General features: G+C 52.8%; 6 protein-coding genes across 6 annotated transcripts; 1 reads left to right on the top strand and 5 right to left on the bottom strand.

Moving 5' to 3' along the window:
* Window positions 1-137: 137 nt before the first annotated feature.
* N7473_007875 (uncharacterized protein) lies at window positions 138-1046 on the bottom strand (the record flags this gene model as incomplete). Its single annotated transcript, XM_057153815.1, has 1 exon — window positions 138-1046. The coding sequence occupies one exon, from the start codon at window positions 1044-1046 to the stop codon at window positions 138-140; it is 909 nt and encodes a 302-aa protein (XP_057008153.1).
* A 1572-nt stretch (window positions 1047-2618) lies between these two features.
* Window positions 2619-3206, bottom strand: N7473_007874 (uncharacterized protein; the record flags this gene model as incomplete). Its single annotated transcript, XM_057153814.1, has 1 exon — window positions 2619-3206. The coding sequence occupies one exon, from the start codon at window positions 3204-3206 to the stop codon at window positions 2619-2621; it is 588 nt and encodes a 195-aa protein (XP_057008152.1).
* Window positions 3207-5369: 2163 nt separating this feature from the next.
* N7473_007873 (putative Patatin family phospholipase) lies at window positions 5370-7849 on the bottom strand (the record flags this gene model as incomplete). Its single annotated transcript, XM_057153813.1, has 3 exons — window positions 5370-6600; window positions 6654-7498; window positions 7586-7849. The coding sequence occupies 3 exons, from the start codon at window positions 7847-7849 to the stop codon at window positions 5370-5372; spliced, it is 2340 nt and encodes a 779-aa protein (XP_057008151.1).
* An 860-nt stretch (window positions 7850-8709) lies between these two features.
* N7473_007872 (uncharacterized protein) lies at window positions 8710-9745 on the bottom strand (the record flags this gene model as incomplete). The annotated part of the gene is made up of 2 exons (XM_057153812.1): window positions 8710-9442; window positions 9498-9745. The coding sequence occupies 2 exons, from the start codon at window positions 9743-9745 to the stop codon at window positions 8710-8712; spliced, it is 981 nt and encodes a 326-aa protein (XP_057008150.1).
* A 265-nt stretch (window positions 9746-10010) lies between these two features.
* N7473_007871 (uncharacterized protein) lies at window positions 10011-11369 on the bottom strand (the record flags this gene model as incomplete). Its single annotated transcript, XM_057153811.1, has 1 exon — window positions 10011-11369. One exon carries the CDS (start codon window positions 11367-11369, stop codon window positions 10011-10013), a length of 1359 nt encoding a protein of 452 aa, XP_057008149.1.
* Window positions 11370-11882: 513 nt separating this feature from the next.
* Window positions 11883-15597, top strand: N7473_007870 (proteasome regulatory particle base subunit RPN2; the record flags this gene model as incomplete). Its single annotated transcript, XM_057153810.1, has 5 exons — window positions 11883-12022; window positions 12138-12307; window positions 12375-12901; window positions 12969-15209; window positions 15268-15597. 5 exons carry the CDS (start codon window positions 11883-11885, stop codon window positions 15595-15597), a joined length of 3408 nt encoding a protein of 1135 aa, XP_057008148.1.
* Window positions 15598-15845: the final 248 nt, after the last annotated feature.

Raw genomic sequence — 15845 nt, 5'->3', positions numbered from 1 at the left:
AGATATACCGAAAACGCCATCCGGACGCCTTAAATGCCAATCGTAAACTCCGCGCAATGAATAGGCAGCCGTTGAGGACTCCAGGGCTGACCCCCTACCAACAAAAAAAAATCATTATCTGTCGTATCAAATATCCATCACTCGTAAAGTTCTTCAGGATCCGGGACCATAGCCAAGGTCATTGGCTTCAAAGATGATGACCTCTTCCGATCAGCCGCGACAAACGTGGATGTTCGGCGTCTCGGTGGCATACCAAAGCTCAGTCTGGACTCAGAGCCGGAGCTGTCAGAGCTACCGGCGATACTGGACCGGACACTCTGGTGGTCATCATCTGGGTAATAGCTCTGTCGCGAGCTGAGCCTTGCTTGTTCGCGGCCGCGCTCTCGTTCTTGCATTTCTAAAGACTCGGTGAATGAGTCTCGCCGAGTATGTGAGCCACGGAATGGTGTGGCTGATTGACTCCTTGAGCTTCGAGGAGACGGGATGTCCTCCAAGTATCGCCCGTTGGTAGGAATGTAGCGATAGCGATGAGTAGGTCGCTCGCTTTTGTCAGATATCTCGGCTGTGTAGTCTTGCTGGATTGGTTTGTAGGCAAACTCCGGCTTCTTGTGCTCTGCATAATGGCTTGCTCTTTCCAATGATGATTCGCCTCTTAGGTGTTTTGGCCGAGAGGCCAGGCGAACAGAGAGTCTGGTCGATCGCAGCCCTCCCAGAGAAAGCGAGTTTCGTCGTGATACAGATGCGACGGAGGCTCTCCCCGTTGAAGTACTTTTGTTGTCTTCATCGGGGTCCCCACTTCTAAGCACGCTTTCTCTGGTTGAATGGCTGCCTAGATTATCGTGGAGTCGATCTGACGGAGGACTATCTGGCACGAAGCCAGGCCCGTAGGGCTGTCTCTCTGCAGGTGGTCGATGTGGATTTTCATATTGGTTCCATGAGCCATCTGTGGGCACCGAGATAGCCACATCCCCCCATCTAGTATGAAGGGGTTTGGGGGAATCTGAGCGGCGGAACATGGCCAGAGGCTTATTGACAATCCCCGCCATGCTGATTGTGGAATCCCCAGTGGTGTGTGGGGGCAGCAGCTGACATTCGAGTGTAGCGGGGTATGACTCGAAGAAAGAGAGACCCAACCGATTCAGAAAGAGAGGAGATGCGAATGTGTCTCTTCAAATAATGCGGGACAACCCCCGGCTGAGCTGACGCAGACTGATACCGGTACTTCCGAGAATCACCAAGACTGAGTCGTAGCAGATAGATCCTGGGTTTCTTTCTCGTCAGGGGATCTGCCTATGGCTTGCATAGAGGCACAAGACCAACCAACACAAACGAGAAGGCTCAACTCGGATTGGACGAGGCCAGACTCGAGGCGAACAAGGGCCTGAAGGGTGGGTGGAGGGGTCAGCAGCCAATAGCCGGGGCGACTCCAGTACAGCTCAGCTGTAGTTCAAGGATAAAAACAAGGCACGAAAGTGTCGAAAGAGCAATGACTGCTCAATCCCAGCACGAGTGTTCAGATTCCTCTCCTGATACCAGCCAGGAGCGAACAGTGGCAGATTCCCAGCCCGTTGCAGGACCAGTCCGGGATTCATGAACAGCGGGAGGCGCCCAGATATAAAGCTTGATCGCCAAACCGTGCATCTTTTAGTCCTTCCGACGTGCATGACGTGAAGCATCGGGAGAGCTGCACAAGCTGCACGAGCTGCGGGAAGCGCAGTACCAACGCAGCCCCGGTGTGGAGGATGAAGCCAATGGAACGAGTGCATTGGCGCCGGGACGCTGCAGGAATGCGGAGAGATCGGCCGACTAACGGACTGACGAGAGCACAGGGCGTTCCCTAATTAGCACACATTTAGCAAACCTTGCAGCTGAAGAAGGTCAGCGCCCCCAAAATAGAAGTCAATTAGTGGCAATTTACTCAATCCTGGTCATTGTAACCCTACTTAATGCAGGCTAATTATGGGGATATTTTTAGAACTTATCTCCAGTTGAGGACTGACTTTGCATGCTTTTGCCTGCATAATTAGTCTGTTATGTAGTAGTACTACTGCAGGGTAGCGCGCGACAACTTGGAGAACGTTCTCGCCTGGTCTTTTGTACAATGTCCTTGTCCGTAATGGGTATCTCCGCGGAAGACATGCAAGACTAGAGAGCGCTAATATATATGTACAGTCGAGGTTACAATGGAGATTCTCTTCTGCCAATAAAAGTCAAAACGAGTGTATATTGTCATTGCGAAAGTACGTCTTCTAGTTGAGCAATCTGGAAGCGATTCGAAATATTGAGCCTGTACACACTGGATGCCAACTCTGGATGCGGCAATAGTCCAACATTCTAAACACGCCGGTCGGTTAATCGTACATTCAACCCCAGATTGGACGAATCGCCCATCTGGACCTGATTTGGGATTCTACCTTGCGCCAGAACTGTGTAGCACTCTCTTTCATCTATTTCCGCCGTCCAGCAGTTCTCGGTCGGGCACCTGGTACTCCAGGCTCCCCGATGATGGTGCGCCATGAGGGGTTATCCTTTAAACGCGGGGAGTTGGGGTAGGGCCTGAAGGAGCGGAGCCAGAAGGAGGTGGGCCCGAGGGAGTTGGACCAGATGGAGCAGGGCCGCTAGGCTCGGGGATAAAAAGGCAGCTCACGCTTGCCGAAAGATTCTCCAGATGGCGGAAAGCCAAACGGAACCCCAGAAGCACTGGGCAAGCCACCGCTAGGCTGAGGGACGCCAGTAGGAGTCACAGAAGGGGCAGGACCCGAGTGAGCAGAGCCACTATGCTCAGCAAATTGACGCTTGCCAATTCCACCAAAGCCGGGGAAGGCAGAGGGCAGGCTGGTACGGAAACCCGATGGAATAGAGAAGGGCACCCCACTGGGGATGATTCCAAAATCCTGACGACGCTCGAAACCTCCGAAGCTACCAGATGGCTCTGGGAAGGCAGAGGGGGTGCTTGTAGGAGCGGGACCCGAGGGAGTAGGGCCGCTGGGGAAGCCGAAGCCGCCAGATGGCTCGGGGAAAGATCCAAACTGATGCTTGTCAAAGCCGCTGGCACTGGGTGGCGGGGGAGGACCTGAAGGAGTTGGGAGACCGGTGGGAGGAGGACCGGAAGGCGTGGGCTGATCGAATGAGCCACCAGGAGGACCATGGGGCAGGGCGAGGGCGCAGCCCATCAAGCCCATAGCAGCGAAACTGGTGAACTTCATTGTGTATGGTTGGATAGTCGGGGAGGAAGGGTATATGTATATTAAGTGGCGGGATTCTGAAAGGGATGGACGGAATTTGAAAGGGTGATCACAATCGATGAGGACAAATCGGGAACCTGAAGGGTGTGATAGTCCAAATAAAGAAGACCGGAGACCGAAACAGACAGCGGATTGAGGATATCTTTATAGAGCTGCTCGGAGCACGAGGAGCACCAGCCATCTTGGCTACAGACCGCTGGATCCATCTCATCTAATGTCTTCCGTGATCGGGTAATGATTTCAAGAATTCGGTGCTATCAAGGTTGGGCCATGCTCTTCGCACGGGACAAGCTTAAAGACGGGGCTGTCGATCCCAGCTAAACCTGAGGGTTCGGATGGGTCCTGAAGACCTTGAGCCCGTCAGGTACGGGGACAGGATCTCGGCAATTCACGTCCAAGGCTGAGACATTTTTCCCCTGACGAGTGAGACGGTGATATCTACTGGTCAGATCATGGCGAAACTGGGGACGTTGAGAAAAAATTGGCTCTGCAGGGACACAACGGGGTAAGTATCAACATTCGCTTGGACTCTTTGAACGGGTAGCGTATCCATATGACCCAGACAATAGTGCGACGATCCTGTTCCATGTATATCAGCGCCGTAGTGGTCTGATCATATCAGGATTCTCAATGACGGTCGCTGCGAAGTAAATCAACGGCTTTGATAAAGCAACCGGAGGCAATGACGAAGTTCGGAACATGGCCGGGAAGCTTAATGTTGGGATATGGATGATGTTGTTCTTGGCTCAATTCACTGTATCTCGTTGGCATAAGGTTTGAGGAAAGGCCCGGAACATTCTGCAAGACCCCTGCCATATAATGGCCATGATGGCTTTCATCATCTGGCTTTATCCATTCGCCACATGGCGGACATTAAGCGTAGCTGATACAGGGGCATGTATCAGAGCGACGTTTATTGTGGGCTGGAGCTGATCCAGGTGGACTCTTTGTTTGACTTGCCCCTTGCGGAAAAGGGAACGATGGACGATCCCTACTGATTGATAAACAGCAACCAATGGCCAGCAATCGATCGGCAAGTGGGCCAGCTCGGCTGGAATTTGGTTTCGGGGTTTGGACAGTTGTTGCACAGAGTGTAGAACAACAATTCAGGGTCACGATTTTGAAGTCGTTGAGCACGATGCACACCCTTTCAATGTCGCGATAGACCCTGTGTCCTTCAAATCTTGCGAATATGATCATCATCTTGCGGAATTCTCGTAGAATTTCAGACAACACGGCCCAGACCCCATGGAACACTGGCGGAAACAGGCGGTGTTTCAAGATGAGGGACAAGCGGCAAGTCTCCCCCAGACCTGCTTCTTCGGCTGCATGGTTCCTAAGAGACTGAAGTTGTGTAAACTTGAGGAGAGTCCACCTTGTCGTCGTCAGCCTGCAGTTGTTTATGGTTAGTGCGGGTGGGACCTGGCAGTCTACACTGCATCAAGGTGTCTGTTAGCCTGCTCGGTGGAGTCATGATTTCAGGGATCGACGGCCTATCCATCTTCTGAAGGGAGCATCCATGGAAAAGAGTCTACCTCCAAGATGAAATACTGTATTTATGTCAAGGGCGGACACTCGTTTTCCGTAATCATAACTGAAATCAGAGTACTGATCAAAGCCAGCCAGCCTTGCTCCGTAGAGATCAAAGTCGAGAGGAAATCTACAAAGCGCACAACTTGTAAGCCAAAGTTCTATGAACAGGTATTCTGTTTGCTAGCACGACTATGTCTTCGCCGTCACTGTAATTTATATAATGCATAAGAAATATGTGTGAAAGTCCACGCAGCCACATCTCAGCGGTGTACACATGGAACCGCCACATACCTGTCATAAAGTGGTGACAGCAAGGGCCCAGAAAGCAAGCTCTATTTCCCCCAAGTCAAGGCCAAAAAAGGTTAAAAAAGTGTTTCCCGAAAGGTACGGCGCCAAGCCGGTCTAGACAAAAGGAGACCCCGAAAGATAATGGATATCGAGCACCAATCTCAAAGCCAGTGTAACGGGTAGAAGAATGTACGGAGAAGGGTGAGGTGGAGGGGAAGTGAAAGGTATCAAGAATGTAGCAAATGGGTATTGTGATAGTGAGGGATGTTGTCTCGCGGGAGTCTGCATTCCGTCCAAGAGCGGTCACGAACGCGCTTTGCGTGTCAAAGAGTCAGGAGAGGTCGGATGCACCGTCGGCGTCATACTGAGCAGATGACGAGACGAAGGCGACAAAGCCATGGAGATCTCTCGCGCCGAAACAGCATGAACCTGTTTTGGCGAGCCTCGATGGCCTGAACCAGACCGTTGCCGCCTCCCAGACGAGAATGAGGATCGCCGAGATCGGACGGGACTGTGCAAGCCACGATTTAACTCTTCTCCGTATGCAGAGGCGTCCCACGAGCCTCGGTGATGGGACGGCCGAGAGTTGTTGGAGTAAGGGACACCGCAATTCTCGTAATCGTCGCTGTCCGATTCTATTGAGAAGACACCTGTACCAAAGGTCATGGATGATCGGCGACGGTGGGCCTTGGGTCGGGTAGGCACGGAGATAAGATCGTTCGATGTAGTGAAGGAGGGATGTTCGAGGGAGATGGTACTGCGTGCTTTTCGTAGTCCCTGGGCGGTGTTGCTGCGCGACAGGCGTCTTCTTTCCAGCTCATGACTGTGAGAGCCGCGTCGGCGGTTCCGGATACGCCCTCGTCCCATGCCGCTTTCTATAGACTCCGTCGAATGGTGAATGAAGCCGGGCATGCGCAGTTCGAGTTGGCCAGGGCTAAAGGCAACCCGGGCTCGCATTTGCTGAACGGCACGATCGAGAGCCAGTTCAATCGCACAGGCATTCCTGATTCGGCTCAATCGGGGCCATGTCGCACGCTCTCCACTCAGACAAGCCTGCAGCATGAATTCGGTGGTTGGATTCTCTAGGATTCGAGGGAAGTTCGATGAGATTAATTCAGGGTAAATATTGATGTCGCCGCTGTACTTCTGGTTCATTATTGAAGCGGCTTTGGTCATGGATGTGGGAAAGACTCCCATCTCTGAGAGGACGGCCATTCGGTGAAGCACCTCGTCTTTAGCAAGGTGAGTCATTGTGTTCATCCAGCGAGGGATAAAGGACGAGCCCTGCTCGGGGTTGTTCGTTGGGCCATCTTCTTTTGGTAAGAAAGGCACAACGTGCGGATTGACTTGTGAGACGATGAAGTGGTTGACGTTGAACATTTCAGACAGTCGTGTCATGGGCAGATCGCCGTCCACCGAGCCATCAATATACTGTTTGTGGAGATCATTCCAAGGTATCGCCTCTCCTGTCAACGGGTCTTTGGCCATCAGGTTGAAGGGCCGAAACACCAATGGTACAGAGCAAGATACGGCCCTGCAATATGTTAGATCTGGTTAAAATGGACATAGAGGAAAGGCGAAACTTACACTGCCGACCAGATCAACACGTTGGGTGCAGAGATGTAATTGAGCAGTCGAGGTAGCTCGTACATGCCTGCGCTTGACACGCAAATATTCAAAATCCTGCGAGTTCGGTTATATGCCTCTTGAAACGTCATGTCTCCTAACCATGCCCGCATCGTATTGGCTAAATGAGTTATATCAAGGAAGGATCCGAATTTCAAAAAACGTGCCGTCTTCTGGAAGATATTCTCTTCCTGTCCTTGCTCGCTGAAGACTGAAAAATCCCCATGCGCATATGTATCCAATAGAGCTGGGAGTTCATCGTCGGTGCGGGTACAAAATACCGCACAAACGATACTACCTGCCGAGGCTCCCGAGACGATGCGCGGAATGAGCTTTGATTCATAGAGGGCCTTGAGAACACCAATATGGTTCATTCCAAAAGTGGCACCTCCCGAAAACAGAAGCGCGCTTCGGCCAAATGCCTGTCGCGCTGCCAACAGCTGGTCCAGTATATACTTGAGCTCCAGCCCATCGCACCGATTATGTACCGACAGATCCACCAACGTGTTGATCGTCTCGAGCGCGGTCGTGATATACCGATCGATCAAGTCCTTTGTCCCAGTATGCGAGTGTCGATATAAGGACGCATTGCTCATCTTTCCCAAGTCGCGACTGAGGGCGGTGCGAACGAGAAACAACATGCGACTCACATCGCAGCTAATCCGCGCCTCCTCCAGCTGTCGCAACCGTTCCTGGACCAACTCCGGGTGGTATTCTGAGCATTCCAATGTGCGCTTCCAAGAGATATTGTCCTCCAACACGTCTAGTTCGGTAGCGCAAGTACACCACTCTTCGTACGACACGGCCTGCAGCCCAAGTCGCGATCAGTCGGGTCACTCTGCAGATGCCACTGCCCGTCAGGGACACGGCCAGCCGCGCTCATTTTGACTCACATTCTTAATTTTCAGGTACAAAACTTGTTTCCGATCCTCAATCTCTGCTTTCTGCCTCCGTTCTTCGGCCGAGAGCCCATCGCGATAGGTGTGCAGCGTCTCACCGGCCCAATTCCACGACTCCTTAACGATCGACGATACGGCCGGGATAGAGATGGCCTTGCGGAGGGATCGGCTCGGCGTCGAGGGAAGGGAGACCAGGCTATCCGAATCACGTTTATGGCATTTCGAAGGGACTATTGTGGAGTCGCCCAACATGGACATCGCAGGCCTGTGCATCGGGAGCAAGCCATCCAGCCGGGGTCTGTGGCCCACTTGGAGAACAGGGGGGCGATCGCTTCGATAACCTTAAGTTGGGAAGGGAGGAAGGGTGTCTGGAGGGACCACGAATAAGAGAATATCGAGAATGAGGGTAATAATGGAAGTAGAAATGAACAGGACCCCGGATTTCAAGATGGAGTGAAATCTGGCGGTCTGCAAGTCTGAAGGAGGACAAACGTCACGAGGGCCAATGGAAATTCGCCCGATGACCCAAGTTTACCAAGTTACCCAACCCCAACTTTTTTCTTTCCCCAGCGGCCCGACAAATAATGGGGTAAACTAGTAAACTGGGACTAACTTTCGGTGGAAATTCATGACGGAGGACTGGGAATCTTTAATTTTGCCCCCCTTTTTTCTATGTGCTCAGCTCAGTACTACAGTCATCAGTCTACTGCATAGCTCGCATGAATGTCTGCATTGATCCTCGATCGATATTGATCTGGCTGATTTCCTGCATATACCATGACTCTCTGAACTCTAACCTTCCCCAACAACCTTGCAAACATCCCCGATGATCTCACTCCACCACGATCATCTGAACGGCCCTTCCGGCGGGGCATCGCGTCCCTGGAGCCTGGCAGCGGCTCACATGCAGACACATGTGAGACACGCTTGTTATGCGCCACGCTCAAAGTGGCTCGATAGGGTAAGTAGTGTGGGATGTAGGATACAGTATGCGATATCGGTCAAGATGGAGAGCATTGTATAGTGTAGTCACCATTATCAAGGCATTATTATATACTATAGTCACATCTTCTCGCTACAAGGACGAACAAGGATATCCGCATAATATCACACACCCCTCAAGGTCGAGATTGAAGCCATTCTTGCAAAGCCCGTCTCGCCCGCGTCTCCACCCCGTTCTCTCGCCAAAAATGCCCCGCGCCCTCAATCTCGCAGCCAGTAAATCCGCTCTGCGACATGCGGGCCATCTCGGCTGACCACCGTTGCAATTTCCTCGCAGATGTAAAAGTGTCCTGATCCCCAAATAGCGCCAGCGTCCGGTGCGCGCTCAGCTGCTCGGCTGGCCGGCCGGCGGGTCGGGCCTGAGCTGACGACTTGCCCCCCACGCTCACTGATAGGGCGGAGAAAGCAGTCAGAAGCTGGCTCACAGGTGGCAGCAATGGTGACACGAGGAGGTAGGAGATTGTAGTCACCACGCGGGATGTGGGTTGGTCAGCCTGGTTGTCTTGGTCAGGGTTCTGCTTGGCTGGGGGTAGATGCCGTGTGGACTGCGCAGCGATCTTTTGGGCTGCGCTCCCAATCTCGTAGATCGGTGTTGTCGGGGTTGTTGGTCCGTTGCAGAATAGGTCCAGCATGACATCAAGTGGTGGGACATGCGAGGCGATTAGGGATCCGAATGAATATCCACCGATTACTAGGTGGATAGCTTCGCTGGGCGGGGCATTCTGTCTGCTTGCTAGTGTAGAATGTAACTCTTGAAGATAGTTCAGCATGAATCCATACAAGGATACATAGTCGCCCAGCTCAGGCTTTCCAGTCCAGCTAGTCCGCCCTTCAGAACTCCCAGCTCCGCTGTAATACTTGTTAGCTATCTTGCAAATCTCGGAGCTGAGCATGGGGGATGCACCGGAAGTTGAATGTCCCCACGATGTACCCTGCTTGTAGAAGCTCGCCACCGACAAACCCCACGATGGGATCATCATAGCATCCACCGAGTGGTGCGTAGGGGTGGGCGACAATGGCACCGTGAACAGATGATTGTGTTGCCGATTCTATATTTTGGAGCTGGTGCGGGAGATACAGTCGACATTCCAGCTGGCAGTCATCATGAACCGAGGGAAGATTAAAGGAGAAAGTCGGGCTTGGAAGGTCCATGATTCCGACAAATCTCTTCACATAGTCGAGTACCTGGCAATTCCCGTTCGTTGTTTAGCAAGAGACACGAGAGCGAGAGGGAAGTTGATGTTCTGCACGACCAGATGGGAAGCTTTCCCGCCCGTGCCCAAATGCCCGGCAACCCGACTATAGAGTGGAAATACTACGGCAATATATCTATGTACCCAAGAGGAATAGGTTGGATGTGAATCATTATTCATATTGTAATTCAGCGCCTGATATATATATTTCTATCTTATGCAAATCAGAGCCAGGCTGGATCTGGCTCGTCATCCTCAGATCTTGACGCGTTATCTGTATGGTGAGCCTGCTCATCTTTGAACAGATCCGCCGGGGGCTCAGAGTCATCATTGTCGGATGAATGCTCATGTACATCCGAGGCTTCCTCCGAGACTTGCCCTTCAGAGGACGACGGTGATTGGGAGGGAGGCGCATCATCATGGACTGGCAGACCAAAGGCTGGAAGAAGCATTCCTCGTGCCTCGCGCAGCGCCTCGAGTTCTGCAGCAATGCAGCAAACGAGCAGTTTCCAGTCCTTCTTCTCGGCAAGCTCCAAATGCGTTTCCAACCGCTGGATAGTCTTGTCCAAGTCATCCGATACATTTGTCGCGACTTCTGCCATCGTTTCTGACAGCTGTGCATTATTTGAATCTGTCGCAGAGGATTGAATCTCAATATAGTGCCGCATATTGGCCCGAAGACGCTTCTCGAAGCCCGAGACGTCAGCTACAGCTTGTTTCCAGACACCACCGCCCTCCTCCAGAGCCAGAATCTCCGCATCCACTTCATGTTGTCTCTTATGTAGACGCTCACGTTCCAGCTTCCAATGTTCCTCCGCCATATCAAGGGTACGCCGTTTGGGATTGAGGGAGTAGAACGAAGACTCGCTTGATCGTCGTGGGAGCGGCTGGACAGGAGGGTCACGGAGATAGCTCTGAATATCAGACTGAAGGAGGGATAGCGACTCAGTATATGACGAGAGCTTTGCATCAACAGAGTTCTCGATATTGGATATCTTGCTGATTAGATTTCGATGTTTGGCCTTCATCTCGTATAGCTTGGTTTCCAGCTCGCGAATGTCAGTTTCAAGACCTCGAGCCTCTTCTTGCAATTGTTTAGCCTGTTGGTTCTCTCGGTCATTGTGTATAGATGATATGGCCTCTTCAAGACCATCTTTTCTGGAAGTGAACCCTTCAATTTCACGAAGCGCATTATCTCGCTCGTCCGTTTGGGACAACAAAATGTCGCGTTCCTCTTCTCGCAGCTTCAGTAGGTCATAAATGGATAGAAATATACCCTGCCGTGCCGCGCGAAGCCCAATCTTCTTGACTGAAGGTTGCCGAGCGGGCGTGGTCGACGGAGACCGAGCTCGACCAGCTGCCGAGGATGTCGGGGTAAAGCTGCCCTCCGATATGTCTTCTGGCTGGGATCGCGCAAGACCTGCTAGTAGACCCTCACTCTGAGCATCAATCAAAGTCTGCAGATTCCGCTGAATGTACTTCGTCTGGCGCTCGACTTGTAAAAGGGGATCGTGGTGGTACATGGAAGTTGCAGCTGGTACGGGTGGTAGCCGCTTGTCTCGAAACGGGAGAAGTGTTGACATGGCGGATGAATGGAGGGTACCAGGCTTCAGACAAGGAGATAGTCGTACACTGAAGCTCTGGTAGATCTTCCTGGGTGGGAAAGGCCTATTTAATATGCCATCGACATCGTCTGTTTTGAGAGTTCACGAATGTCCGCCGGACCTCCCCAGCTGACGCCCGATGCTCTCGGACCTCAATGGGCGTCATTGGCTCACGTGACCCGAACAGTCAGCTCCTCCGTTGACGTTGACTCGCGCCTGTAAAGCTTCTGTTGTCTGCTTCCAGCTTCCATTCGCACGTCCACTTCATCTCATCTCGTCCATTTCCTTTAATTTGTCTTTGTGCTACCTGCTGTTATCCGATCTAGGACCAACTCTTTTACTTCTACACCATCGTTGGTCTGGGGCTCGTTCGCTGTTTCCCCCGAGCTCCCTCCCGTCGACGTTGCTTCATCACCCCAACAACAACAACATCCTCCGAGCCTGAGCTCCTCTCAATCAATCTTGTGACGTTAGACGTCCTCATTCATAAAGATGGTTGGCGTTGTTTCGGCCGCCGGTTTGGTCGGCTTCCTCTCGGAGCCTGACCCAGAGCTCAAGGTCTTTGCGTTGAAGTCATTAGATTCGCAGATCGATCTGCTATGGACAGAGGTTGTGAATGCCGTTCCGGAGATGTAAGTAGCATGATCCTGCGAGCTTGTTGGGACGCGATACCTGTTCTATCGCACGCAGCCGTTCTCCCAGCAGGACCCCCAGTTGCCTCGGACCGGACTAACCATTTCCATCTAGTGAGGCTCTCTACGAAGATGAATCTTTCCCGGAACGCGAGCTGGCCGCTCTAGTTGCCTCGAAGGTATATTATCACTTGCAGGAATATAATGAGAGTATGGTTCTGGCACTAGGCGCGGGCAAGCTGTTCAAGCTGGACAGTGGTGGCGAGTACGAGGAGACCATTATCGGTAAGTTGTGTTGTATCATCCACAGACTTCGTGGCCAGCCTACTAACGATCGGGTGCCTTGTGACAGCCAAATGCGTTGATACTTTCATCTCCCTATCCGCCGCCCAGCGACGCAGCTCCGGTGACCAATCCGCCAACCTGAACAACTCCTTCCCAGCATCCGGCGATGGTGCTACAAGTACATCTGCAAGCTTGACCTCCCCAATCACACCTTTCTCCAAGTCTGCCCTGCCCTCGAAGTCTTTGCTCTCGCGTCAAGAAGTCCCTGGCATTGATGCCGCTCACCCCGGTGGCGATGATTCCAGTGTTCAGCATGAGGAAACACCACTGGTCCTGAAGCGTGGCGTTCAAAGACAGCTGCAGGCTGTTATCGAGCGACTGTTTGAGGAGTGCTTCCGTCAGAAGCGTTACCGTCAAGTCATTGGTATTGCTATTGAGGCAAAGAGCCTGGAGGTGCTTCGCATGGCCATTCTCCGAGCTAGCGACGACGAGAAGAAGCAGCAGCAAGGCGAGTTCCGCCGTAGTGAAGAACTTATGGAGTACGTTCTGGATATCTGCATGGGAATCGTCCAAGAGCGGGCTTTCCGCAATGAGGTTTGTCTATTCTCCGTATCGTGCTTTTTAAATTTAGTGGTGGCTCTAACACAGTCATGTTAAACAGATCCTGAAACTCATCCTCGACCTCCTCAACGAGATCCTCGCCCCGGATTACTTCTCGATCGCAAAGTGCGTGGTCTACCTCAACGAGCACTCCATGGCATCCAATATTCTCCAACAGCTGGTCGAGAAGGGCGACTCGCGCTCTCTCGCAGTTGCCTACCAGATTTCTTTCGACCTTTACGATAACAGCACTCAGGAGTTCCTCCAGAAGGTTCGCCAAGAGATCGCTGAGTTGGTGCCGGAAGAGACTGAGCAGCCCAGGGATGAGAACGACGAGCCCAAGGAGTCTGACCGCCTGCTTGACGATCAGTCAAGCTCCTCTCGGCCATTGGGTGAGCAGAGCAAGCTTTCGGATGAGGCAAGCTCGGCTTTCAAGAACATTCTCAAGATTCTGGATGGTCTCAAAACGATCGAGTTGAATTTGGAGTTCCTCTATCAGAACAACAGGACAGACATGGCCATCCTTGACAAGGTTCGTGACAGTCTGGAGGCTCGCAACTCAATCTTCCACACCGCTGTCACCATCTCGAATGCTTTCATGCACGCCGGAACGACTCGCGACAAGTTCTTCCGTGATAACCTAGAGTGGCTCGGCAAGGCTGTGAATTGGTCCAAGTTCACGGCTACGGCTGCTCTTGGTGTGATCCACCGCGGCAACCTGAACCAAGGTCAGACTCTCCTGGAGCCCTACCTTCCCAAGGATCAGATTGCTGGTGTTGGCGGCAGCTCAAACTCGGTTTACAGCCAAGGTGGTTCTTTGTACGCCTACGGTCTCATCTATGCTAATCACGGTGGCATGGCTGTCGATATCATTCGCGACTACTTCAAGAAGGCCACGGAAGAGGTTGTTCAGCACGGTGGTGCCCTGGGTCTGGGTGTTGCGGGTATGGCTACTGGTGATGAAGGCATCTATGAAGACCTCCGGAATGTTCTTTACACCGATTCTGCTCTCAACGGTGAGGCTGTCGGTCTTGCTATGGGTCTGGTTATGCTTGGAACTGGCAACATGAAGGTCTTGGAGGATATGATTCAGTACGCACACGATACACAACATGAGAAGATCGTCCGCGGTTTGGCCATGGGTATGGCTCTGATCATGTACGGACGCCAGGAGGCTGCTGATGAGCTTATCAACGGTCTCCTCGGCGACCCCGATCCCACCCTCCGCTACGGTGGTATCATGACTATTGCTCTGGCCTACTGTGGTAGCGGCAGCAACAAGGCTGTTCGCAAGCTCCTCCACGTTGCTGTCAGCGATGTCAATGATGACGTGCGCCGAGTTGCAGTTTTGAGCTTGGGTTTCATTCTGTTCAGAAAGCACCAGAGTGTGCCCCGCATGGTGGAGCTGCTTTCGGAGTCTTACAACCCCCATGTTCGGTACGGTGCAGCCATGGCGCTGGGTATCTCCTGCGCTGGAACTGGTTTGGATGAGGCGATCGACCTTCTGGAGCCAATGCTGAAAGATTCGACCGACTTTGTGCGCCAGGGTGCCTTGATTGCCCTCTCCATGGTTCTTGTTCAGCAGAATGAGGCCATGAACCCTCGCGTCACCAGCCTTCGCAAGGCTATGCTGAAGATGGTTGGTGACCGCCATGAAGATGCCATGGCCAAGTTCGGTTGTGCCGTTGCCCTGGGTATTATCGACGCCGGTGGCCGCAACTGCACTATCAGCCTGCAGACCCAGACTGGCAACCTGAACATGCCCGGCATTGTCGGTGCCGCCGTCTTCGTGCAGTACTGGTACTGGTTCCCTCTCTCCCACTTCTTGTCCCTCAGCTTCACCCCCACGGCCGTCATCGGTGTGGACCAGAAGCTGGAGGCTCCCAAGTTCAAGTTCCACAGCAACACTCGCCCCAGCCTATTCGACTATCCCCCCGAGCAGCAGGTTAAGACCGAGGAGGCCCCGGAGAAGATCAAGACTGCCGTGCTTTCGACCACCGCTCAGGCCAAGCGTCGTGCGCAGCGTCGGGAGAAGCAGGCCCGTCGGGAAAGCATGGATATTGACCAGACACCGACCACACCCAAGGTGTCAGATCAGCTCCCAGAGAAGATGGAAGTCGAGGAGGGGGCAGCCGTCGAGGGAGAAGAGGCCAAGGACGCGGAGAAGATCGCTGCTGAGGGCCAGAAGAAGAAGGCTGAGCGGGAGAAGGTCGGTTACGAGTTGGATAACTTGTCAAGAGTTCTGCCAGCTCAACTCAAGTACCTTACCTTCCCCGACCCGCGGTACGAGCCTGTCAAGAGGGTATGTTTCTACAATTCTGCCATCTCACTTTGGATCAATCACTAACTCTTTCCTAAAGCCTACCGGTGGTGTTGTTGTTGTTCTCGACAATCAGCCCGACGAGCCCCGCGAAACCATTGAGCTTGAGGCAAGCCGCAAGAAGCCTCAAGCCCCTGCACCCACTGGCGGCGAGACTCTTCAGGACCGACTCCAGGCTGCCATTGGCGCGGCCGCCCTGCAGACCCCTCAACGGGCCGCTGCTCGCGCCGCCCTATCTGATTACACCTCTATGGGCGGTGCTGCCGCCGCTGCAGGTGTGTTGACTGCTGTGGATGAAGATGAGGAGGGAGTGGAAGATGCGCCCGTTCCAGACGAGTTCACGTATGAGACGGACGCAGAAGAGGAGTAGAGGAGGAATACAGCGTAAACTTGAACGCTGGATGTATTACTAGAACCATCAGGCTCTATCAACCTGATATCTTGGGAAGTGCGATTCTCCGCCTTGTGATATGAAGCATTTTATCTACTTTTCTATGATTTCCGATTTGCATAACTTGTAGACCTCAATGTAACCCAACCCCTCGCTGAGAGGTACCTTAATGTCAAACCCGCTGGGGGTTACCTAGCCAAGCGTAGGAGCCTCTGAATCAGAGCGCG

The sequence above is a fragment of the Penicillium subrubescens genome, assembly GCF_028828155.1.
Source record: "Penicillium subrubescens strain IBT 31985 chromosome Unknown utg000005l_segment0_segment0, whole genome shotgun sequence".
NCBI classification, from domain to species: domain Eukaryota; kingdom Fungi; phylum Ascomycota; class Eurotiomycetes; order Eurotiales; family Aspergillaceae; genus Penicillium; species Penicillium subrubescens.
Note: the sequence above shows the minus strand (reverse complement) of the source record. Positions and strands in the feature narration are given on the sequence as shown.